Source organism: Grus americana, chromosome 5 (genome assembly GCF_028858705.1).
Source record: "Grus americana isolate bGruAme1 chromosome 5, bGruAme1.mat, whole genome shotgun sequence".
NCBI lineage: Eukaryota > Metazoa > Chordata > Aves > Gruiformes > Gruidae > Grus > Grus americana.
Genome location: NC_072856.1, coordinates 67,940,640 through 67,966,581, shown reverse-complemented (window position 1 = coordinate 67,966,581; position 25,942 = coordinate 67,940,640). Strand labels below are relative to the sequence as shown.

The window sequence follows — 25,942 nt, the reverse complement described above, 5'->3', positions numbered from 1 at the left end:
TGCCCTGCACCTCCCTGGGTGCAGCTCTTCATTGTAGGCTTTGTCACTTACCCATCATTTCCACAGGTATCACGAGCCTGCCTTGCACCTTGGTTCAGGGCAGAGCTGTGGTTACATCTGTACATCCAGTCTGGGCAGGTGCGAGTGATTTCCCACTTGGGCATGAGAAGATCTGGCTCTGCCTTCCCGTTCACTGCTGCATCTCCCAGACCACCAGCCCCAGGCGTAAGGATGCAGTGTAGCAAGGCTGGGGCCTGGGGGGGAGCTACATGCGTATGTGTGCCACTTCAGGGGGGCTCGGTGGCTCTGGTTAGTGGGTGCTACTGATGGCTAGCGCCTGGCATTTCTCCTCCACGGGTCTGGGGTCCTCTGACTCCGTGGGGGTGTCACAAATCCCAGCAGAGGTGTGAGCAGGGTGGAGGGAGGGTTGTATGGCTGTGTGGTCAGCTGTGCCCTGGGCATAGGAGGCTTTCTGACCTGGCTAGGAACCCTCAGAGCGTGCAGTGCAGGCAAGGTTGCAGAGCAGTGATGGGTGTGAGAGAGGGCTTTACCTAGCCAGGCTTCCCTGCTTCGTCCTCTTGAAGACACCATCTCCCAGGAGCACCTCAGTCTAGACACCTTATGGCAGCCCCACGCTGAGGGAATTTGCTAACTCATAGTTGTCCAGGCCAGGCTTCCCCAGCAGTCTAAGCGCTTCGGGATGCAGCTGTGCCCTGCCGTGCATCCTTTGTGCAGGATCCCGTCTGATCGTTTGTGCAGGATCAATACAGGCTATTGCTCTACAACATCCCCTCTGCCCTGGCTGTCCAGCATACATCCTTTGCTTCGATGCTTTATTTCTCGTTTTTCCCTCATTAGCTGGATAAGATGCAGAGCTCTGTGCGAGCCTGTCTGGGAGAAGAGGAGAGGATGCCTGGTGCATGCTCAAAGCGATGCTGCCTTTCCCAGCCTCCTCAGAGCCTCGCTGATGATCGTGCGGCAGAGGCAGTTCAGCATGAACTGCTCAGAGTGAGCAGAACTCATGTCACAGCAGGAGCCACGCTGAATGTGATAAGTGCAAGGGAGACTGCAGCTTGGAGAGATGTCTTTCTTTGCCAGTGCCGTTTGCGGAGGGGCAGATAAGCTTCCTGGAAGCCGAAGCTCTCTGGAGAACGTGCAGAGGGATCAAGCCTGACTGTAAGGTCTGTTCAGTGCTTGGCTCGTGGTACTGTTGGTGGCACCGTGATATGTTTGTCATGTAAACAGCTGGGCTGAACACAGCTTCAAAAAGGACCCACACGGCTATCACTGCTGATCGAATTAATCCCTAGAGGGCTGCTGGTAAGCAACCTAGCCTGTTTGATACAGGGATGCTCCAGTCCGGGGAAATAACAAGAAGTCAAAGCTTCCCATTAAACCTCTATTTTCTCTCTTTGGTAGTTTCCGTTTTTCCATGAAGTAAAGTAACTTGGTTCAAACACCCTCAGCAGCAGCACCGCATGACATCTGTGTATTTTAGTGGGGGGGATCGGGGCCCAGGCTCTGCTTTCCATGGGCAGTGCTTGGGTAGGTGAAGCTCCTGGGATCCAAGAGAACACAAGAGCAGGGCTGGCAAATTGGCTTTCTCAGGGTCTGGTTAGGCAGCCTGTGTTTGCACAGATGATGGGTCACGGCTGCATTTCATTCTCTGGAATGAAATGTATTTATTGTGCAAACTCATTTAAGGAGAAAACTAACTTTATTAGTTGGTCTCTGGAAGGCAGTCAGCATTTCTGTGACCTGTTCTTCCATAGCTAAGGAAGAACAGGCTGAAGCAAGCACTCACCAAAGGTATGTTGCGTAATTAGTGACATGTAATTTATCTAATTTATTCTTCTGTAGGAGCTTAAATACATTAGACATCGGCTGTCAGTTTGTGCACAGGCGCAACATGAAATATGCTGGTTTAATTTATTTAATTTTAACCAAAAGTAAGTCCTAGAGCAGTTGCAGAATGCTGTATTTTTTCCTTAGACTCTAATAAAGTGAGCTGTACATCCTGTATTATGGGGCTGTCTGCGTGAATCGGGCCATTTCCTTGCTGCCGTCTGACAGCCCAGCGAGTACGAATGCAAATTCTGATCTCCTTCACCTTTCCGCTTTGAATCACCATACGGAAAAGCGACATGGATTCCACCCTGCTTTAGAGTCATGGAAATGAGCTGTTATGAAATGGGGAAAAGGAACCGTATCCTGGCAATTTCTGAATGAGCAGCTTGAGAATTGACGTAATTGCAAGGCGCCGAAAGAGAGCCGACAGAAAGGAGGAGTCAAGTTAGAAAATGAGTAAAAACAAAAGTGTGTTTAGGAAAGCTTAGCTCTCCTTCCTTTCCTTTTTGGCCACATGATGTTTTGCCATTGCCAGGTACAACTTCCTTCAAAGCAGATAACTAATTTATGCAGGAAAGACCAATTAAAATAATTGATTTCCAGTAATGCGCAGCCATCTTATAAAATAATCTCTGGCTCTCCAGTACGGCAGATAATCTAATAAACAGAACATGGAAGTTTCATCATGTGGAAATAAGTATGAAAGATAGAGTTTTGTCTGCAGATGGTACACATGAAAGGAACAGAGATAACAGGATTGAAATTAGTTCAGAGACCTGCTTAATATAATGCCTTTTCTCCTGATATCCCCAATTAACTGGGAAATCAACATATCCTGCTCATAATACTTTGTATTTTGCTTTCCTGGTGTTCGGGTGATGGAAGCAAGGATGTCCCTTAGGAGACCATGGCTGCTTTGGACCGTTACCTGTGTCTGACAAAATCTGTCAACATCTGCTAAAAAAAATATGCTCCTTAACAGATTCTGATGAAGGGACAACGCAGTCTCTTCTCCTCTGCACTGGTTGTTGCTCTTTCCAGCAGCTGTACCGGAGGGAGAGGACAACCTGGGAGATGCCGTGCAAGCGCTGGCAGCAGGAGAAAGGGGAATCTGGCACCAGCTGTCCCTTTGGTAGCAGGACGGGAGGGAGTCTCCTCAGTCCCACTGTCACAGTGCTCGGATCCTTGACCAGGACTGGCAGTCCACACAGCTGTCTGAGCTGGGGGGCATCCGTGCTGCCTTTCAGAGTGCTCGAAGCCGCAGGCAGCAGGGTTTGTGTCCATCTCGGTACCCAGCTGGGCGCTCCGGCTGCAGCTCCCGTTACTGCTAGTGTGGGATGGGTAAAACACCGGACCTCCTCGCCCTCTGTCTGTGTGCCTGGAGGTGGCATTTGTCCGGTCTGGGGAGGTGGCACTGCTCTTCCACCTGCACGCCTGATGGCTTGGCCACCACCGGTGGCTGGAGTCAGAAATGTTTAGATTTAATTCGCTTTACAAATTTTTTCCTGCCTCCGCCATGAGTCACATCCTATACAAGGATCTCTCCACTGTCCTTTCTGTGCAGCTGTAAAAAGAAAAAAAAAAATTAGAGTCAGCTGAGCAGGGCGTGGGGAAACACCGAGGGAGAGGAGGTATTTCCTATTGTAGAGTTTAGATGGCACTTGCAGCATAGCCGGGCTTAAAAAGAGCACGCGAGCCTGTGGCCCTTTGGCACCCGTCCATACTTATGTGTTGGGAAGATCTTAATTCTGCAAACAGTGTTTGGTGGGTGCAGCAAGAGGACTGACTGCTCTCGGAGGCCTTCCTTTTTCAGGTGATTTGGCGATGTGTGCCTGGATCCCGGGTCTGTGTATTTGAAATAGGAAGGGTTGGATTTTTGTCCTGGAGGCCCCTAAGCAGTGATACGGGGCAGGGGCTGGTGTTTGAAGGGAGTTTGGTGCTGCTGGTCCCCGCTGCTGCAGTCTGGTGGAGAATCTAGCTTTTCAGAGCGCTTGGGACTTTTGTTTTGCTAAAAAACCTCCAAGCATCAGGAAGAAAAGATCTTTGTCTTTCAACTGGGAGCAAAGAAAGCTTGTAGTATATGTCCGAGAGCCACCAGAAATCCCCTAGCAACCAGGCTTAATGATCCTGATATTTCGTTGCAGGATCATAGGAAATCAGAAACTCGTACAAAAGCACTGCTGTTATTTAAAATATGAAGTTGCTGCCGGAGGCTTCTTTATAAAGAGGCCCAGAATGGGTAAACCCCATTCCTCTTGGTATTTATAGCTTGCCTTTTAGCATGTGCACACATAGTCCTTGTGCTTTGAAGCAGCTGGGACTGGCTGAAAACTGGGTCCCTGAGGTCAGGGTCTTAAACAGAGACCAAGGAGTTTTAACTTGAGGCTCCATGTTTGGAAACTTGCAGCCTGAGCCAACGATCTGGGAAGTTTTTTGTAGAAATGTGGGGGAACTTTCCATCACACGCTCCCTTCCCCGCTGGCGAGGAGATTTCACGCGGCTGTAGGTGTGCTGACTGGCATGATTAATCACCTTCGGCACCTTTTTCCTGTGCTGGGATGTTTGGAGACAATGAAAGGAAAATTACTGGAGCTGGCCTGCTCTTTGCAAACCTCGGGGCTGCCGTCTCTGTGGATGGCAGGTCTTAAAATGCATCCGTCTCCCATATTGCGGCAGGTACACAAAGCAGCCCAAACGGACCATGAGGCCGTTAAAAGCTGTAATCTCGGTTGCGTTGGCCAGGAGGGTCATGTGGGTGGCACGTATCTGTCTGGCACCCTCCCATTGCCGAGCGTGGATGCAGTGACCAAACACTGCGTCCCTGCCCGTCCCCTCCAAAGGCTCCTGCTGCAGCATCGTGCTTGTCGCTTCCCCCCTGTCCCAGTGGGGGGGTAACACCCTCTTGTAAGGCCATAGGAATGCTGCACAGCCTGGGCAGGACTCGCCGCTGTGCTGGGGAGCAGCTCCATGGGAAACCTTGCCATTTCAAAGTGGGAAAGTGAGCAGTGCCTGTGCTTTGCATATGCTTTCCACTTGGGGGTGAAGAAGTGGCTTTTATGAGGATGGGCATGTGTCTTCGTGGCCTGGTTCCTGCTGAGACTGTCTCTGAGGAGGCTGTCGATGAGGTTGATGGCAGAAGCAGCAGATTATGTTTGGAGCATTAGTGCAGACTGCAGATGGAGCAGGACTCTGCTGTTGCTACAGAAACAGTGATCGTGCAGGATGCATAAAGGCAGCGTCTTTTGATAGAGACATGAGATACTTAGATGCTCCAGCTTGAATGGTGCTTCCATTTTTGAGACAGGATCTGGTGGGTAGTGCCCAGAGGAGAGCAGTCAGATGCCTAGATGACATGGTAGTAAGGGATGATCGGGAGGCTTGGACTTCTCTTGTCTAGCAGAGAGAAAGCTGAGAGAGATGTGATGGCCTGCATTAAGGCTAATGGAGGCGTTATGGTAGTCTTTGTGTATGTAAGAAGTTGTTGCAGGCCAGAAGAGAGTGATCTGTTCTCCATGTCAACTCTTGTAGGACAAAAGGTAATGGGTGTGTTCTGTCAAGGGAGTTTCCTGCAGGGAGCACGCAGACAGATGGCCCCAAGGTGGCATGGAGCCCCACTGAGATGTCTGAGGACAGGTTCAACAGACATCTGCTCTGAACGATGCTGGTTTGGGATGGCCTATTACCACCCTGTCCAGCCCTGCTGTCTGTGATTCTTTGCTTTGTGGAAGAAGGAACCTAATGGCTCTTCTTTCACTTGTTTACGCAGGTAGTTTTGCAGAGAAGACTTATGAGTGGAGCTCAGAGGAGGAGGAGTCCGTGAGGAAGGCAGGACCAGTGCAAGTCCTCATTGTCAAAGATGACCATTCCTTTGAACTGGATGAAGCTGCACTGAACCGCATCCTCCTTTCAGAGGCTGTCAGAGACAAAGAGGTCGTGGCTGTGTCCGTGGCTGGAGCTTTTAGAAAAGGAAAATCATTCCTGATGGACTTCATGCTGCGCTACATGTACAATAAGGTATGGCTCCAGCTCTGGTGGCTCTTCCCAGGGGTATGGTGCTGCTGCTCATTGCTCCCATGTACCCCCCAGGGATGAGCTGGACAGGACACTGGCTTGGTGCTCTAGGAATGCTTAAGCCTCTCGTTAACACAGGCTTCACAAAATAAAATAGAGCAGATCCTTCCACAGCCTGTGCACCAGTGAGTCTCTAGTGGACTTGACTCTGGAGCAGAGATTTTCACATTTGCTGCCCCTCTCTTACAGGGGCTGCCCCTGTCCAGGACTGGGGTGGCGGCAGCACAGAGGAAAAGTGTAAAACCAAAGTGAGATGAGAACTCCAGCAACTCCTTCTGTTCCTACCTGCAGGAAGCAGTGGACTGGGTTGGAGATTACAACGAGCCTCTGACTGGTTTCTCCTGGCGGGGAGGGTCTGAGCGGGAGACGACCGGCATTCAGATATGGAGCGAGGTTTTCCTGGTGGACAAGCCCGATGGTAAAAAGGTCTGTGCTTCTCTGTTGCATAGCTGTCTGTGGCTGGTCAGCTCAGTTTTCTTTTCCATCTTTTGTAGGACTCTCCTGCCTTGTCATAGGTGGCTCCAGTGCCTGTGCAAGTTCAGAGAGGGTCTTCAATACCATAGCTCTAATTTAGCTTGAGTGGGTTTCATGCAATGAGTTGATATGTCTAGGTGTCCCTCATATGCTCTCTAGGTGTCCCTCTAACTCTGGGCATCCCAGAGTTTATTTCTCTGCTATTCCCAGGGATCTTGAATCTGAGGTCCTCGCAAACTACTCCCCTTTCCTAGAGCAGTAGCTGTAAAATGGAGTGTCTTCATTCAGGGTAGTCAAATACAATGCAAACTGGAACTTTGGGGCATCCTGCAAATTCAACTTATAGCCAGGAGTATTTGTATTCATCTACTCTTTAACAAAGAGCCCAATATCAAAGTGACGCTGAATTATTCATAGTATGAGTTTCTAATACTGTCTGAATGTGTTTTGGGTTAAGGAGGAGTGATATGCTGCTGCGTTTGGCTTCTGTGACATGAAGCTTATGCAGACTCAGGAATAAGACCCATCTGCACTGACAGCAAGTATTTGAGGAGCAAAGCAGTTCCTTCCTCTGGGTTGCGCAGCATTCATTTTGCTGCCTGCTGGAGTCATCACGCTGTCAAGAGTGACTGGGGATGCTCTTTTCCTTTGTCCTCCACCAATTATAAGTCTGAGGCAGGAGCAGTGAGATTCCCAGCACAATAATGCAGCTGACATTCACGCACATCCCCCTTTGGCATTTGAGAGGGATTTTGCTCGAATGCAGGTACTGAACGGGTGCATCCAAGCTGACGTGGAGCTTTCTGCCTCTCAGGTCGCAGTGTTGCTGATGGACACGCAGGGGACCTTTGACAGCCAGTCCACCCTGCGGGATTCGGCCACCGTGTTTGCCCTTAGCACAATGATCAGCTCGATACAGGTAAGAAGGGGGATGTCTCCAAGAATCACTTCTTAAAAGGTGATGGCAAAAACCTAGTAGCTTGGCACCAGCCTAACACAGCAGCCAGCCAGGGCCTTTGGTGGGAGAGACAAAGGCCAGCATGTTGGCTGCAGTGGGTGCAGGATTCACACGTAACCCCACCATCATCATCTCCTCATCTCACCCCAGGAGCAGGGCCAGCAGCAGATGCGCCCCTTTGCTTCCAGCTGCCAGAGGGAAAGGGCCTTGGTCTGGGGAACTGGGTGTGCGTTTGTCTCCGTGCTGCTGGAGAAACATCTGGGCTGGAGGTGTTCGCACACCAGGACATTACTGCACAGCCTGCTAGGGCTTCCCTTCCTACCGCCTGGCCTTTGCTCTTGGAGGACAGCACGAATGGGATGGAAGCTGTGTCTTGGAACAGAGCTCAGCATAAAAATGGGGAAGAAGGAACGTCATTTGGATGTAACAGGTTTCCAGGCTGGGGCATGGCAGCCCCTGGTGCTCCCGTGCTGGAGTGCTTTGCTGCGTGGGGAGCAGTGGTGCCTGTCTGTCTGACAGTGTGAGGCTGTCCAGCTGTCCAGCTATGCTTGGGGCCTGTCTTGTACCAGCACTGCAGGCCAGCTGGGACTTTGGCTGTGTCCCCGTGGTAATGTCGTAGGCTTTAACCACACCAACCCATGCGTTGGCCCGAAGGACAGGCCATTCTGAGTGCTCTGAAGTTTTTGTTTTTAAATGCAGGTTTATAACTTGTCTCAGAACGTGCAGGAGGATGATCTGCAGCACTTGCAGGTAAGACCCTTGTCCCTGCTGCTCCACGTCGCTGGGGTGCCTGGATTACGCTCTGGAAAGGCACTTTCACATTCATAGCTACAAAATGTTTTTCAGTTTCTCAGCTCTCATTTTGTTTTGTGGGCAGGGAGGAACAGTTTCTTGGGTTGAAACCTTGTCTATGGTCTCATAGCGTGGCTCCTGGGGGCCTGGGTCCTTTGGCAGGGCAGCCAGTGGGACACTCGCAGGAGGGACTGTTCCTGTCTCTGGGGCACGTGTTCCTGTCTCTTGAGGCTGATTGAACTGCAAAGGGCCCGCGGCCGTGCTTCGTGCTGCAGTGGGTGGCTGAAGGGCATGGAGAGGCTGAAAGAACCAAGGCTGTTACATCAGGAGACAAAAGTGACTGAGAGGGGAGGTGGTCTGGGTCTTCAGTCCTGTATGAGGCTGCTGCAAAGTGGAGGGCAGTATCTTTTCATATGTTCACGTTGTACAGGACCAGTTGTCATGGGTGGTGCTGCAGTCACAGAGGGCTGACTTTCTGCTGGCAAAGTTAGAGGAGCATCAAACAGACTGCGTAGGGTGGGTGTAGAGTACCCATCACAGACCAGCTCGGTGTGGAGCACCATCACAGGTCTGCCACGAACAGTCTGGATATCGCTCACACCGGCCTGCGTGTCCTTCCACGGGATTATGCTGGGGTTCCTCGGGGAGCAGAGACCCATCGGAGGCAGGACTGACCCATGGGGCTGGAAACATGCAGTGGCTTGTAACAAGGGGCTAAAGTGACTGGTAATAGGGAGGGATCCCAGTTAATTATCCATGTATTGGCTGTCCTCCTGCTGCTGTGAGCATCCATCTTCTGCTCCGGGAGTCGGGGCAGTAAAAGTGCTCCTTTGACTGAAGAGATGGGGAAGCTGAAGGTCGAAGTTGTGCTGTTCACACTGCAAGACAGGATCTTTGGATTGTTAGGAGAAGCCCCAAGAAATTGGGAACTGGTTTAGAAGCCTGGATATTGCCATCTGGTGCTGGCTCCATACGGGTGACCCCTAAGGGTAATTACAACCCAGACTGTTGGAGACAAGCAGCTAATGGGATTTTTGTGGCATACGTGTCCTGCCCGTTTCCTGGCATTACCTCTAGCTTTCTCTTCTCTTTAGGTGGTTGATTGATTGGTTAGGTAGGTTTTTCCAGGAGCTTAAAAAAAATGAAAGAAAAGCAAAAGTCCAGCTGGAAAAATCAGCATGTGAAGACTTCTGTATCACTTCAGTCAGTAAATATTTTTAACAATAATGCCTTTTTAACATTTAACATATCTGGTGCAACTCTAATCTTTCAGTTTGGATTTTAAGGCATTATTGTTTAACATGTTGACCCATTTTTAGGCATCTGTGAAAAACATTATTGTGCCTTCAGTTAGAAATTACAGTCCAGAAAGACTGGAGAGCCTTCAAATCTTACTGGTAGGCTGATCTTACAGCCTTTGCACAGTGGGGGCTTGCAGGGAAAGTACTTATTTCTGAATTCATTTCCGCTTCTTCCTGGAGTGTTTAAAGAGAGTGGGGCTCTAGCAGTCCCCTGTAGCATGTGAAGTTTCTGGTTGGTACAAAAGCAACAGCAAGCAGCTGATTTGAGCCGTTTTCCACAGATTTAGCAGCCAAAAATTCTAGGCTGAGATCTTTCACATGATGGCTCAGCACAGTGATTGTCCATAACAGCTCCGTGTGCCTCTCAGATGCGAACCAAAAGCACGCAGCCAGCCAGTTTCTGTTCCAGCTCTGCAAATGGTGCTGCTAGCCCCAAGTCAACCACCGTCCCTTGCCACTGTGCCTGTGGCCCACAGCTCTCTGTGTGTTTGTGCAGACCTACAAGCTAACAGTCCTGTTGATTTTTTGCTTCTCTTTCCAGCTTTTCACTGAGTATGGCCGGCTGGCCATGGAGGAGACGTTCCTGAAACCTTTCCAGGTGAGTCTGAGGGTCGTGGCCAGCAGACGTCCCCTCCACCGGAGGTGGCTTGGCCCCGAGCCGGTTGGCTTCACCACGAGGTGTCACTGCAGTTTGCAGGACGGGGAGGAGATGGGGATGCCTGGGGACTGGCTCAGCTGTGCAAAGGAAAGCCTTTGTGCTTCCTTGCCCCCAACCAGGCTTCCAAATATGTCCAACATCCCTCTTTCTTTCCTCTCTGAACCCTTGCCATCCGGAGAGCTCTGCCCTGTCCTGCCAGACGTCCTGCCGGGCTTGGCAAGAAGTCAGGTTTTGTGGCAGGTTTGTCACACCGTCTAGCTGGGGACTCTGCCCAGCCTTCACTCTGAGACGTTTGAACCCGCCTGTCCCGGGAATCCCTGCTCCTGGCAAAATGAAAGGACGGGGATTATCCCAGAGCACTCCTGGGTGACAGCAGATCTGTGGGAAGGCTCAGTTTAAATGGGGTTTTAACTTCAAATAAGGGACATCTGTTCACCCTGCTGCTTCCCAACCTGTCAAAAGCTGGTGTTCAAGAAAGGGAGAGCGTTGGGCAGATGCCAGCTTGCTCTGGACACCAGAGCTGCGAGCAGCTCCAGGGATGGAGGATAGTGGGCTGTGACAGCCCTTTCCAGGAGGAGGGAGAATATGAGTGAAGAGACAAAGTGGCAGGGAGGGTGGCAGAAGGTGCCCCTGGAGAAGGGTTGTTCAGCAGCTTACCAAAGCTCCAGGCCTTTAACAGTGGTGATTTTGTATGGCTTTGGTTATGGCTGCACCGAATCCTGTGTGCCTGGGAGGCTGGGAAGGTGGTTTGGACCTTTCGGGGGGGGGTCTGTGGGACCGGGCATGGGCCAGGGAACAGGGCCTAAGGGGAATGAAGGGAGCGATGCTGTGAGGTCCCCACACGTTCTGACGCTGCAGTGGAGCTGCAGGGCTTGTTGCATGTTCGAGATGATAAACAGAAGGAAAACACCTTCTGTGGGGCTCTGGCCTTATCCTGTACAAGTTGTTCCTTTACCCAGACGCTCTTTGGCAGTCCCAATGGCTTGGTCCAACTTCCAGCTGGCACCCACAGTAGGTTAGGTGGTAGCTGGATGGGGGTTTGTGAGCTTCCCAAAGTGGAAAACAGCAGAGAGCAAACCATGCTGTAAAAATGCAAATAGTAATTGGGACTGGGTTACCATTATTTTACTTTTACTTTCCAACATAAAAAGAGAATCACCATCCTCACCGCTGTCCTGGAAGGCCCAAGGTGTTTATAGGGTTTCTGTGGTCAGGAAGTGGAAATAAAATTAAAAGGTTAAAAAATACAACAAATGGACAAATTGAGATTTTGGGGAGCTTTGAGGGTATATTGGATGCTGGCTTGGGCAGATGACTGATAATGTGAAAGCTACCAGTAAACATATATGACTTGTAGTAGCAAGAACTAGGAGAAAATTGTAACATGGTACAGAAAAAAGCCAGACATTAAATAAATATTCCTGTTCCTTATTTAAAAACTATGAGGATAATGTAGCCAAATATTTCAGGGAAAGTGAAATGCTTCCTACTCCATCAGTAAAAAGGAGGCTGCGAGGGGAAACTTTTAAATATGCTTAAGTCATTAGGGCTGGATAATAGGCTCTGATTTTACCAAAGACTGTAACTGCTGTCAAGTCACAAAGTTTTGTGGATAGCAAGTCTTGTCAAACAATCCCATTATCAATTTTTAAAAGACCGTGAGTTTGATTGATAAAGGTAACTATTGCCATGATATGTTGCCTTCTGTAAGCCTTATCTGCCTATGATGCTGATTAAAAGCAAGCGAACAACCTACCAAGTCAGCATTGTCTGGTTTAATCCATTGTAAATGGATTCAAAACTCATTAACTGATAGATGACAGAGCACACTGAACTAATTTTAATAGGGAATCATCATCCTTCAGAAGTGTGTCCTTGGGGCTCCCCCCAGGGTCTCTCTGATTCACTGTCATCTTCATTAATGATCTGGGGAGAAATATCAAGCGACTGGTGGTAACCTTTGCAGTTGTGATGAAACTTGGTGGAAGGATCGATGGTGATGTGGCCAGGTGAGCACCGGAGATCTGTCCCCATCGCAAAGTGGGCTTCTTCCTGCAAAGCATGTTTTAGAGGCAGACAAGTGTTTTGATTAGGAAGCAGGAGAAGGGCGATGGTAAATAAACCACTTTTCCAGCAGGGAGGATGAGACAGTGTGCAGCTCAGTGTCTGCAGCTGAGGCTGGACAATGTCGGACTAGCAATAAGGAGCGCACTGTTAATGAGGGGGCAATTAAATGGTTAGGGCGGCTTAACGAGAGATGCAGGGGCTTCTCTGGTAACTGCAGGCTTTAAACCAGTAGAGACAGAAGAGAGTCTTTGCAGAAGAGAGTCTACAGCTTGAGTTCCGTGGGTGAGGTTCCAGGCCTGTAAGTCAAACAAGCTGAACCTCTTTTGTCCTTAAAATATAGGAACCTGTAAAGGAGGCTTTGGAAAACAGCTCCTATAGGAAAATGCTGCCAAGCAGGGAGTGCATGGAAAGTGGCGATAGCAAGGCCGTTGCATTGATCCTGTTGGAAGGGAAGTAATACTTGGCAATGGAAAATTAACATTTCGCTTTGGTTCTCTCCTCTCCACGGTGTGTCCTCGCACTCGCACTGAAGCTGCCCCATGCGCCCTCGCCAGACACCGGTCCCGGTCACAATGCCTTGGCAAAGGCTGCGTGTGGTGCCTGGCGGATTGCTGGGCTGGAGGGGCAAGGGGTGGCTATGAGGTACGGTAAAGACGGCACGTCTGGAACAATTTTGCTTAAGAAAAAAGAAAATAATTCCAGAGTCAAACAGTGCAAGGCATGCATAATGTGTTTGTGGAAAAGTCCTAAACATGGACATGTCCTCTAAGCATCTCATAGTCTCAGAAAGAACAGTGTGTCCTGAAACAGCTAACTGGGTGCAGTTGCTGTGGCTTGTCATGCAGTTAGGAATGGCCAACTCGCTGTTCTCTCTTTTTTTAACCTTTCCTGATGTTTTATGGAAGAGAAATAAGGAGGGGAAATGTTTTCCCTCCACTAAATTTTTGTTCTAAACATAGACAATTTTTAGGGAAATTCCAATGAAATGGATTGCACTTGCTGACCTGCTTATTCATGTGCATGAGAGGAACCCTGGCACCCCTGCCAGGCCCGCCTGGGCTTCGGCGTTCAGGGCTTCCCCCTCCAAACCGTGTATTTGTTACACGGGACATAGGTCCCTTGCACAGATGAGACACTGCAGACAGGATTTTTTCTGAAAATACTTTTTTTTTTTTTTAAGATTAAAAGTTGACCGTACTGGTATTTATTTATTTATTGCATAGGCACTTTGAATGCCTTAATAAAGATTACAAAAGCCAGCAATTTCTTATTCACCCTCGTTATCCTGCATCTGCTTCTCATTAAAAGTCTGTCTGGAAGGCTGCCCGGTGAAAAAGGCTGAAAAAATGAGCCTGTAAAATTCCCATAGGATGAAACTAAATGTGGCTGGAATTAGGGAGCTCGTTGCCTTTTGTCCTGGTTAGCAAAAATCTCTTTCTTGTTTTGCAGTTTAAATGCTTGATGCTATTCTTCAAGCTAGGGAATCAAACTGCCACCCAGCAAACCCGTACAGCCATCCTAGGTTCGTTCCCCCCCTTCCCCCTCGCAGGACACAGCCACGCGTGCGGCGAGTCTGTGCGGTCTCAGTGCCATGCTGGGATGGCCCTGCACAGAGGGGTATTTCCACCAGTAAAGGTGTGAGTTGCTGCTGGAGCCGGGCAGAGACTCAGGGCCAGGTCTTGCTGCAGCACAGACGTGGGGGCGAGGGTGCCAGGGGGGTCCTGCCACCACTGCGGGCTCCGACAGCTGAGCATGATTGGCTGCTGCGAACGGTGGCAGTGGGGAAGGAGGCCCTCAGCTCCCTTGTGAACCCCTTTTTGATCATGTACAGCAGAGTTACGTGTCTCACGTACCACTCTTGGTCCTGCGATTAACAGCCAACAACAGAGCGATGCCCTTGAAAGATGAGTTTTTCCGAGCTGGGGTGGCTGGTAACTTTGACTCGGGGGTTCTGTACAGCACTGACCCTGCTATGTTTCTGTCTCTGTTTTCTAGTCCCTTATATTCCTTGTTCGTGACTGGAGCTTCCCGTATGAATTTTCCTATGGATCCGATGGTGGTGCAAGATTTTTGGAGAAGCGGCTGAAGGTGCGTTCTTTCTGACCTGGGTCCGTTTAATGAGCAGTGCTAACCTGGGAGTATGCTTGTGGGTGATGGAGAGTGAAGAGGCAAATCTGGCTTGTGACCCAGGAATGACAACGCTGCCATCACCTGCGTAGCGAGTGCACGGGGCACAAGGGTGAGACCTAGATCTGGGGGCTGGCGAGCATAATCCTGGGCAGGGAGCAGGGAACAAGGTGCAGAGCACCGACACCAGTGAGGGTTCAGCTGGGTGGCCACAGCGCTGGCTGTTAGGTGTGAACTGCAGTGTACAGATGCTGGTTACGGTCACGCTTATCCAGTGCCTTAAAATCACAGGAGGGGTATTTTAGGAGGCTGAATTTCCTTGCCACGTTAGGCAGAGGGCTGAGACTGCCTGTGCTAAGCTTCTGCCCAAGCCCAGGCTCCCTGGGGCTGTCTCGCTGGGAGTGGCTGGGAGAGGCATTAGCGATGGGAGTCAGCAGATTCCCTAGAGCCCAGGACCGATGTTTTAGTAATAGGTAGTTGTACAGTAAAACTGATGGGCGAGGGCTCCGCTGGGATTAATCAGGAAATGCATGGGTGATTTGGTAGTGGAGACACCTAATTAAAGAGGAGACAAGAAAGGCACTAGTGGGAAATCCCAAATGTTTTTGTATTCCAGTCATACACGGACATGCACATTTTCCAAATGATAATAACATGCCCCAGGGCATGTGGTCAGAGATATGCTAGTTCCTTGGTTGCTGGAAGAGCCTTGTCTTTGTCCTCATGCAATGTACCCCTTTGGGATGTCCTTCGGTGTTGCTTTTTCCCGCTGTAAGCAGCCACAGCATGGAGTACCCCGTGCTCCTGCCAGCACCGCTGGCCCAGTGTTACCGGTGTCTCCATGAGAAGGAAACCCCCTGACCCCAAACTGGTCTCTTGCAGGTCTCGGGAAATCAGCATGAAGAGCTGCAGAACGTCAGAAAGCACATCCATTCCTGCTTCACCAAAATCTCCTGCTTCCTCTTACCTCACCCGGGCCTGAAAGTCGCCACCAACCCTAATTTTGATGGAAAACTGAAAGGTACGACAGCAAAGGTCTGGTTTTCAAGCGGATACCTTAGATACCCTGGCAGACTGTCCCGCTGGTTCCTGAAACCTCTAGAAGTATTTTCCATGAAAAAAACTTCTGGGAGAGGAGTTGGATCCTCCTCCCAGTGACGTATACGTGCTCAGCTCCTTCTTCCGAGTCCAGCAGCTGCCTGTTTGTTGCCAGGTGCTTTTAACGTAAGACAGAGGTGGAGGCGAAAAGGCGTGGGAGGCCAAAAAGGTCTCAGAGCCACTGGCAAAATGCAGTGTCAGGGCAGATGGCTGATAGGCAACTGGGGAAGGGCAGGGCTGAGATAGGAAGTTTATGGACATGGTGTTAAACCTGTTATTAACCAGTTACGCCTCACTTGCAGTTCGGTACAGATGCAGAGCGGTGCAGACTGCTGGAAGGCAGGCTGGTGCTTGCGGAGGGTGCAAGGCCGGTTACACGTGCTCTCAAGGGAACGTTATTTCACTTTGAAAAGCTTTCCAAGGAATATTTAATTTTGCTGATTTATCTGATCAGTGGTTTCCCTACAGGTCAGACTTAGTTCAACAGTTAAAAAAAAAAAAGAGGAGAAGATAGAAAAGCCATGGTAAGATTCTCTACCCTCAAAGGAGCCACTTCAGTTGGTGGTTGTGAACCAACTGCTTACCAGCGCCACTGGTTACAGGCTGCTTGCAATCTTAGCAATAGAGAAAGCGGCCCATTAGTCACTTAAAATAAATTAGCAGACAAATATGTTGCTTTTTTTCTGATTTTGTCTTGCTAGTGATCAGACTTGTTCTTCTGGCAAACTCCGTGCTAACTAGCAAGCAGGACAGCAAGGCAGCAGGGGGGAGGCGTGCTGGTGGAAACTGAGCTGATGTCTGTTAGTTCCCCCTTTAATTTCAGGTGCTGAACAAGTGGTGTGTGCAGAACTGGCACTGGAGTTGGCAGCAGCTTCTTGACACCGTTTTCTTGTTCCCTCAGAGCTGTACGCAGCTTTTTGTGCTCTGATGGAAGAAACGTGGGGAAACTTCCCCTCCCTCCTTACCTTCCAAATGCCTGGATGTTGCATTTTCTCTGTCTCCAGCCTTGTACAGTTTAATTTAAATGGCAGTAAATGGATGTCAGACACTATGAAGCTGTAAGAATGACTGTTAGGACATGAGTCTGCCTCTGCTGAAGTGACACAAGCAGCCCACGGACCCCTCAAACAGCGCCCTGTGCCAGCTCTGTGCTTTACCAAAGGGGACAGGCTGGTAGGAGCAGAGATTGTGCCTGTTCCTGGCACCTGCACTGAGGGGTGTCTGATGGTGCAGTGTAAATGCACAGTCACTCGCAGGAGTCCTTAGAGTACCTGTACCAAGAGCCTCATAGTTTGCAAAAGCTTTAGAATGCTTTGTGATGAGAATTTCACATGTGGGTTCATGGAGGACCAAGAACTTGGCACAGAAAATCTTACCTGCTGGCATGGGAGGTGGCAGGGATGAAAGCCAGGGAGCCTAAGCCCTGGCAGGAGATCTCCGCTACAGGTGCCATGGAGCAGAGCAGAGGAAGGGCACAGCATGTGTCTGTGCCCTGTACACTAAAGGTCATGATTTGCAAAGATTTGTATGTGTCTAGGCAAGAAGATGCTGCTCTCTGGCTCTCAGCATTGCGTGCACTTTACTGGCGTCATCAGCAAAAGCAGATTTTTTTCCCATGCAGTCACATTTGTGTTTGCGCAAGTATTCTTGAGCCCATGACGCTGGTTTGTGGATATATGCACAGCTGTATATTCTGTCCATGGGTTAAGTAACAACTTAACTGGGGCCATGATCATTTCTGCGTGCTCACATCACTAAATTATAGGCTGGCTGAGTCTCTGGCTTTGACTCTCCTGCTCTTGTTTCATGTGAGTGCACACTGAAGCACAATTCTGACAGAGGGCTGGTACTGATGACTTTGGGTTTTGTTTCCAGAAATAGATGATGAGTTCATCAAGAACTTGAAGATTTTGATTCCTTGGCTGCTTAGTCCCGAGAGCCTGGACGTTAAGGAGATCAATGGAAACCATATCACCTGTCGAGGCCTTGTGGAGTATTTTAAGGTATTGGCTTATTTAAGAAAAATTGGGCTTATTAATCTGCGGCATACTTGCACTTTTGCTGTAATTAAAGGGGAAAGCAGCAGCAAGCAGGCCAGCTGGAAGAAATGTTCTTGGTCTAGCTGATAGTCCTGGCTCTCATTGCTGCAGAAAGCAAACACCTCGCGGTCGCATATTTGACCAGACAGTAAGCCCAGGAAGGGGGCAGGGCTGTTTCCCTGTCCCCAGAGAACTGAGGGCCAGGGGGAGGCAGGCTGCGGGCTGTATTCCCATTGCCTTGGGAAAAAGCTTATTTTTGTTGTCATGACTACTGGGACATTTTAAGGCAAGACATCAGTGAGTAATTCTCACCACCTACTCTCCAGGGCTACCTGACTCTGGTTCCTTCTTCTTCACTGAAGGACGGAGGTAGGTGCAAATCTGATGGTAGAAATGCTTAGCATGAGTGGTGGAGTGAGAGCCTTGAGTGCCTGACCCAGGCCACCCAAGGAGTCCACCTCGAGCCACGCTGCGCAGCGTTTTCTGACGGAGCATCCCCTGCTGAAGCCATCTTGTGCCAGGAATGTCCTTCTCTTCTGTGCTTTTAACACCCTGTTAAAGCTGTCTCTGGAACTGAGTGGGGGTGTTTGCGTGTTGCTCGTGAATGCCGCGTTCAATGGGATTTCATTTTCTATGCATTGTTTTGCAGGCATACATAAAGATTTACCAAGGAGAAGAATTGCCACACCCAAAGTCGATGCTACAGGTACGTGAGTGTGTGCTGTGAGCCGGTGAGCATTCATGCGCTGTAATTGCCATTGATTTCCAATTAATTGTCAGAGTTGTCCAGCTAGTGCAGCACATTGGATCTTCTGTGATTTTATTTCAAATGCCTTAGTGTAACAACCCAAGAAATAGCCCTTTTGGAAGTACGTGACAGTCACGAGTCTGATACGGCTTAACAGTTGCGGCAGCACGGCTCGTGCACCTTGGCTGGGCTGCGGTGCCTTGCTGTCTGTGCACACAGCGTCAACCAATGTAGCTGAAATTATTCCCCCGCAGGTAAATAGCATCGTCTTTGGCTGTGGCGGGGCCTCGCACGGAGGTGACGTGGCCCCACATGGGCAGTGGCTGCTGGGCTGCAGCTCTGCTCTCCAAGCCAGACGGCTTTGCGGGAGGTTGCAGCTGTAGCTGTTTACATATGACTGAGCCTTTTATCTGTTTTCTTGCTGTTTCCCACAGCCAAAGCCAAAGATTTCGTTGCTCTGGCTTGGAGGGTAGGAATCCTCTCTTCATGCAGGCTTTTGCCTGGGGAAACTGAGGAGACTGGATGTGTAAATACGGGATGATCTTTTTGGCATTGGTTGGAGGCTGGGGAGAATACACTTGGCGAAGACAAAGGAGCTGTTTAATTCTGTACGTGTGCACCGGCGTACTGTGCACATGTCCTGGCCGCGTCCACACGTGGACCGTGGGTACCCAGGCAGCCAGTGGCTGCTACTGTCTGCAATTACACTTCTTAACCCTGTCTTACTGCAGCTAAACTTTGTACCCTTTTTGCCCTTCTTGCAGGCCACGGCAGAAGCCAACAATTTAGCAGCAGTTGCCACTGCCAAAGACACCTACAGCAGGAGAATGGAAGAGGTAGGTGGTTTCACAGCGCTCGTGTCTCCCAACTCTCCTGTCCTCGTGAGAAAACCTGGGTCCCCAGTAGAAAACGTCCTGCATGGACTTGGCCAGGGCTGGTTATAGCCCTGCACGTTCAGGATCCCAAAGAAGGTCTCTCCTGTGTTCATGGTGGAAAAGGGGCTTTCTCCTCTTCCCAGCGTTCCCCAAAAATGTGATGTAGCGGGGTGGCAGCACTGCGTGACCTTGCAACCTGTGCAATGGCTGGTGCTAATTAGGGGATAAAAGTCATTGTAACTGGCTTTCCGCCTATGCCCTGCCCTGTCAGCCCATCTCTCAGATCTGGTGAGCGGGTAGTTGTGATGTTTAAGGTGAAGTTCAGACCCCAGCCTGTCTCCAGCCGCTTCCAGGCCCCCATTCTGTTCATCAGTATTGGAGATTGCTGCCTGTTGGCTGGAAGAAGGTATGGAGCTGCATGGCCAAACTGCCTGTGGACTGCCCTGGCCTTAAAACTAATGTCTCCGTTCTCTGAAGAGAAGGAAAATGCTGCGGAGTTTCCAGGTCTAGAAAATACTGGGGTTCGGGGTCATGCTGGTCAGCGTAGCTCAGCCATCAGTGTTACCCGGGATCCTGGCTTGGGCTGTGAGGAAATTGAGTAGGGAAGCTGTGGGACGCAGCTTCTCAGTGCAGACACCCGCTGCCCCATTTTAACCTGCGCCTTGCAGAGCTGTCCCAGGTGGACAGCACAGTCGTGGAGGTCTTCCTGCAGGACCTAGTGCTCCCTACCAAACAGGAGCCTGTAGAGCCCTAATTCTAGTGGTTTGGGCAGCACAGGAGCTGGGGCTGGGTGCTGAGGTTTCTGGAGTGATGGGACTGTGTTTTCCACGCAGGTCTGTGGTGGGGACAAGCCCTTCCTTGCACCTAGTGACCTCCAGACCAAACACATGGAGCTGAAGGAGGAGGCTGTGAAGCTGTTTCGCGGGGTGAAGAAGATGGGTGGGGAGGAGTTCAGCCGTCGCTACCTCCAGCAGCTGGAAAACGAGATAGATGAGCTCTACATCCAGTACATCAAGCACAATGACAGCAAGAACATCTTCCACGCCGCCCGCACCCCCGCCACACTCTTTGTGGTCATCTTCATCACTTACGTGATAGCTGGAGTGACCGGTTTCATTGGCTTGGACATCATAGCCAGTCTGTGCAACATGATCATGGGCTTGACACTTATCACACTGTGTACCTGGGCATATATCAGATACTCTGGGGAGTACAGAGAACTGGGCGCAGTAATAGACCAAGTGGCCGCAGCGTTATGGGACCAGGTAGGATAAAGAGCTTTTGATTTAAAACAAACAAAAAAACCCCCACCAAGTTCTTAAGTGTTGAGTTTCCTGAGGCTTTTCCTCTCCTTTGAAATGGCTTTTGAGTTTGCATTTAGGGTTGTCAGACGCCCTGGCTGGGGCTGCCTGGGCAGATCCAGCTGCTTGAGCTGGTTGTGCTGTGATCAGTGAGAGAAGACCTGTGCCTTTGTCTTCTTCAGACAGCAGGACGACGAGTTTTAATCCGTTCCTTAGACCTTCTAGGTGGGGAAAGTAGAGACAGAGGAAATGTTTCCAGATCAGTTTGTGTAGTTGATCGTAAGGGGAAGATGGGGGAGGGGGGCTGCCCTGTGCGGCAGCAGGGGTAGGCAGTACGGGATGGTTTGGAGGGCAGGAGCAAGCAGCAAGGCTGGAGCTGTGTCCCAGCCCGCCTCTTCCCCTGCTCGAGCCTGAGCCTCTGAATCCTACCCAGTATAAAAGACGAGCTGTGTAGATCTGGGCTGGGGATGAGAAAACTCACAGCAAGCTATTTCGTTCTGCCTTTTTTTTCCTTCTTGTCTTACCTATCACCAAATGTTAGTTTGTGGACCCTCAACCCTTGCTGGAATGGGGCAGCGTTGCCTAGGGTCCCACCAGGGAGGTGTTCTCACAGCTGGGGGGCGTTCTCTGTGTGTGCATGTCTCTGTATGTCAGAAAGAACAGACCTGTATCTCTCTCCTGGTTCAGGGCAGGGATTTTGGCTCCCCCCGGCTCTGCCAGAGACCCGGGCCAGGTCTCGGCTCTGCCTGCTTTGGCACTGGGCCGCGCTTTCCCGGTACAGCTGCAACAGGGCTGGCCTGGTTGTTCTCACCCGCTCTTTTCTGATTTCTGGGGTTTTTTTCCAAACAATATGGGAAGGTCTTGGCTGGGCCCTGATGTCAAACAGAAACACCTCTAAAATCTTAAAAATGGTGACAGTGAGAAATTACACCCCCACACCCCACTGCATTGCTCTGCCTGCTTTCCGAACGCGCCTGGCCCTGGCCGGGTTATCTCGCAGGCCATGCCGCAGTATTTTTAACACTCAGTCCTTCCTGTTTCCCCTCTGCAGCAGCCCTTTCCTCTCCCCATGGCAGAGCTGCCAGGGAAAGCCCAGACCCTGTGGGCTCCCACTGTCCCCCCTTTGCCCCAGCCAGGGGAGCAGCCCACAGGAACGCAGCTGCGGGTCCATGTGCCGAAATAACATTCAAAGCACCGCGACGGCCTCCTGCTCTTCCCGTGGCAGAGCCGGGGTGAGCTTATTGTTTGCTTGCCCTTCAGAAGCCACTGGCTGCAATTGCGGGTTTTATTTCTGTAGTGCTGCAAGGGAGAAAGGGCCATTCTCGACAGCTTTACCTGCTTCTTCCTTGCCTTTTATCCACCAGTGAGTTTTTGATCCAGAGTGACCATATTTACCTGCTTCCCGTTGCTGTACAGCGAGCTAAACACACAGCTTTGGAGAAAAAACCCAAAGTGTTAATTGTTCGGTTCCTTCATCCCAGAGCTGGGTAGCAGCGTTGCTCAGCTGAGCCACCTTTAAAATAAGGCGGCTTGAGAGCAAGAGCAGCCCATCGTCTGCATCCCGGGTGGGTTCTTCCTGGCTGCCTGGTCCTCAGCAGCCTGAGCGTCCTGCGTGCCCGTGCAGCGGCTGTTTGCTCGGGGACCCTTCCCGGTGCCTTTGAGAGATGCCGGCGTGTTTAAAAGCCCAGCGTTGGCCCATCCCTGTGCAGGAACCAGTGGGGGGGGGGGTTAGAATGGCAATGAGAACAGGACGCAGCAGGAAGCCAGAGCTGTTGCCCACTTGCAACCTGTGCCCAGATGGGAAAAAATAAAGAGGTTAAAGTGCCTGCAGCTGCCTGGCGCCTGGCTGGCCCCTGCGGGCTGTGAGGTACGGCTTTCCAACGGGAGCACCCACTTCTCCAGTTCAGCTGGAGCTGCTTCTTCCGAGGAGCTGTGCAGATGGGTGGTACTGGCCCCACTGCAGGCACCGGGGCTTGGGCAGCACGATGCTGCCGCCATACGCAGGGCTGGTGCCCCGGGTGGGTTCAAAGCCCTCGTGGCTGTGTCCTGTGGGAGCGCACGGTGTCCCGGGGTGGCGGAACCGGCTGCAGGAGGGGGTGGCCTGTGTGGGGCAAGACCCCTGGGAATACACTGCCATGGTGGCACCAGCAAGTGGCTGTGGCCAGAGGCGTGAGCACTGTGCACTCCCATGGGCGTGCCTGATACACAGAGATGCTTTTTTTCTTTTTCCCCCTTTTCTTCCCGCTGCCTCTCCCCAGGGAAGCACGAATGAGGTAAGTGGCTCTTGTTCTCCCCATCTCCCCGGCATGCAACTCTGCTTGGCCCCCACAGGCAGCCGAGCCGCGGGCTCCCGGGGAAAAGCATCTCAGACCCAGCTGCACGTTTCAGCCACGTCGCTGCCTTTGGGCTTGTGGAGGACGGGGGGCAGCGAGGGCTCTGGGTGGTGGCCGGCATCCTGGCCCCGCACAGGGGCACAGAGCTGGGGTGCTGGTTGTTCCCTGTGAACCAGCCGCCCAGGAAGGGTGTTAAGGTGGGCGCTGCACTGCAGGCGGTGCTGGGAGCCAGGGGGGGTGGGGGGGAGAGATTTCAGTGGGGAGGGTGTTTGTTACGATGGGGATTTTCATCTTTTTCCCATCATGTCTATTTGGGGATTTTCCTGTTGCGCTGAGAGGTCAAACCTGAACAGCAGTTTGGTTTGCAGCACCAATGGTGGGGTTCTGCCCAGCAGCAGCACCCTCCCGTACTTGGCAAGGCTTCTCGGTGCTGCTGGAAGTGCTGCGTGTCATGTTTTGGGCAAAACCACCCCACACCGCATTGAGTAAGCCCACCGCACAGCTTGGGAGCACAGTTTGTCTCCCCAGACCTGCTCTAAGGGCAGCCGGTCCCTGCCCGGTGCTCGCGGTGCAGCCCTGCGGGGAACCGGGCTCGGCAGCCGGCAGCAGCCCTCGTAGGCCGGTGCGTTGTGGCTCCGCTTGCCCAACGCTGAGCCGCTTGCCAGGCCTGTGCCCAGGGCGACTGGAACCATGTTTAGACAAAGCCTCATCAGTATCTAATTAAACCAAAAAGGGATCCTGACCAGGCTGTATTACTCTGCACATAGGTTAATATGGAGCCAAATGCCAGCCCAGTCGGGCCAAGGGGTGTGACAAAAAAGACAGCGCCATCTTTTATCCTGTCACCAAACCGTCATTGTCAACACTTTCCAGCCACTATGAGGGGAGTTCCTCAAAAAAAAAAAAAAAAAAAAAAAAAAAAAAAGTTGGAGCAGTTCTCACTGCCACTTAAAAAAAAAAAAAAAGAGAAAGAAAAAGAAGGAGTTGAAGATCAACCCTTTCCTTCCCCCGCTGCCAGCCCAGGCTGGCCAGTTGGTACCTCCCAGTGCCACAACTGCTGAGCAGCTAAAAGCATTCTGGCCTCTGGGTCCATGGGGTTTGCTCTGGCTTTTGCAACAGCGAGAGGCAGAACACGGGCTTTGCTGCTGATGAGCTCTTGAATAAATCCAGCCAAGTCAAAGCTCTGTGAGAGGCATTAGGCATGAAAAAAAAGCCTAAAATAGCACAAAATGTAGGCTCTGAAGGCAGATTTTTCACAAACCTAGAGAAGCTGCATGAAGTTGCCGCTGCCAGTCCACTATATTCCCCAACAATTGCAGAATATTTGCACGCAAAGCCCCACCTCTGTTTCCTGCGGCCCATTTGGGATGTGGTCAGCATCGCCTTGAACACCCCCGAGCCCTGCGCTGCAGCTTCAGCCTCGCCCTCTTCATCCAACACCCCCGAGCACACCAGAACAAACCCCTCACCCGGTGAGCGCGGGTTCCTGGTCGGCTGCTTCTGCCCCCCCCCCCCCCCAAGCTAATCCTGCCTCACCAACCGTCTGCAGGTCCCCAGCAGCAGCTGGTGGGTTGCGTGGTTTTAGTTTTTGGTTTTTCTTTTGGTCTCCCCCCCCCACCCTATTTGAAATGGAAATGGCAGCACTGTGACAGCTGGGCTGTACAGGAACCGCAGCCCACGGGTACAGGTACCGCAGCCGCTGTCTGACCCCCACAGCCTGCTCGCCGCCCCGATGCTCTGCAGAAGTGAGGGCACACACCTTCGTTAGACTGTGGGGCTGTTGGGGAAGGCCAGGCTTCTCTGTCAGGAAAATGCACCTGGGTACAAATGGAAAACGGTAAAATTAAAAGGGTTGGTTTTTGTTTGTTTGTTTGTTTTTTTTAAAAATCTGCATTCACCTGCAGAAAAGTAATCTAGAGAAGCCAGGTACATATTACATAGCAAGGCCCTCCATATGATGCAACAGGCATCTGCCTGGTGGTGTAAATCAAAATGCTGAGGATGCAGAAATTGAACCTCTGAAACCTGCAGAGAAAGCCAAGCCCTGCCAGTCCCCTGCCCGTACTGCAGGCAGGCGTTGGCTCAATACAGCTGGCAGGAGCTCCTCCCATAGCCGAGCCGTTTGAAAACCGAGCGAACCATTGAACACGATTCTTTTCCCCGTTGGACGCTTCACGCAGTCAGGAGTCAGTGCACAAAACAAACCGGGTTTGAACCTGCCGCTGCAGCATGAACGCAAAAGCACAGACCACACGCGTCCCGCGCAGCGGGGCCAAGGACGTGACCGTCCTCTCTCTCTCTTCTCTCTCTCCAGGCTTTGTACAAACTGTACAGCGCAGCAGCCACCCACAGACATTTGTACCACCACGCCTTCCCTGCACAGAAAGCGGAGCCGGCCGAGGGCTCAGAGAGGAAGAAGGTGTAAGCCAGACACGATCCTGATGATGCATGAACGAGGCGCGGCTGCCTCATCCTCGGTTCAGCACCTTCATCCTCGTACCCATCCCAAGCTCCTGCCGTGGAACGGGGAGAGTGGGGAACAGCTCGCGCCTAAGGGGGGGGTCGGTGTGTTCGTTCGACAAGATGGTTGTTTGGCGGGAAGGTGTCAGCGTGTTTTTCGTTTTGTTAATATGTACATATTGGTACCGCCGCAACTACAAAGTGCTTTTAATTTGTAACAGCCAGCATACTTCCCAGCTCACTTACGAAGCCTTATTTTCCCCTTAATTAGTTATGAAGTCACTGAGGAAATAATAATTTACATCATACTGCAACTAAAAATCCCCCAGACCTTAGCATTATTCAAAAGCCAACTTGTTTTCAGATACTTGAATGAGTTATAACATGTAACCACGTTTTTTCTTCAAGTAACTATTTAATTACATAGACATGATTAAAAGTGTATTAACTTGCTTTATCAGAAACTGTAAGGGCACTTCAGCTGTGGAACGTGAATGATCTTGTGCGGAACGCATACTTCTCTGTTTGTAACCCATGCACAAAGTATCACTTTCTGTATGTATTGGAGAAAGTCTCACTGTATTTCTGTACATATATTCATTATAGTGCATAGAAAGTGTGTTCAACAGTTCTATTCTTTTATCGTCAGAATGATTAAACTTTGCTTTCCGTTCCTACGAAGTTGGTTATACAGGAAGCAATTATTGACTAACAAGGTGAGAGCTTCTCCTCTCAGGTGTTCTTGGGTCCTTTCAGCCTTGAGAATTGGGGTGTAACGCCAAGTTGGTGTTT

General features: G+C 50.9%; 1 protein-coding gene across 2 annotated transcripts in view; it reads left to right on the top strand.

Moving 5' to 3' along the window:
* Positions 1–25,831, top strand: part of ATL1 (atlastin GTPase 1) — a 30,860-nt gene extending 5,029 nt beyond the window's left edge. The window contains exons 2-14 of one of the 2 annotated variants that reach the window (XM_054826563.1): positions 5,615–5,862; positions 6,211–6,345; positions 7,208–7,312; positions 8,051–8,101; positions 9,986–10,042; positions 14,165–14,257; positions 15,179–15,317; positions 17,270–17,397; positions 18,083–18,139; positions 18,946–19,017; positions 19,890–20,321; positions 22,616–22,630; positions 25,005–25,831. In XM_054826563.1, coding sequence (XP_054682538.1) covers positions 5,615–5,862; positions 6,211–6,345; positions 7,208–7,312; positions 8,051–8,101; positions 9,986–10,042; positions 14,165–14,257; positions 15,179–15,317; positions 17,270–17,397; positions 18,083–18,139; positions 18,946–19,017; positions 19,890–20,321; positions 22,616–22,630; positions 25,005–25,115 — 1,643 coding nt within the window. In that variant the 3' untranslated portion in view covers positions 25,116–25,831. The remainder of the gene's footprint in view (positions 1–5,614; positions 5,863–6,210; positions 6,346–7,207; positions 7,313–8,050; positions 8,102–9,985; positions 10,043–14,164; positions 14,258–15,178; positions 15,318–17,269; positions 17,398–18,082; positions 18,140–18,945; positions 19,018–19,889; positions 20,322–22,615; positions 22,631–25,004) is intronic. The other variant, XM_054826564.1, reaches the window with a different exon arrangement.
* Positions 25,832–25,942: the final 111 nt, after the last annotated feature.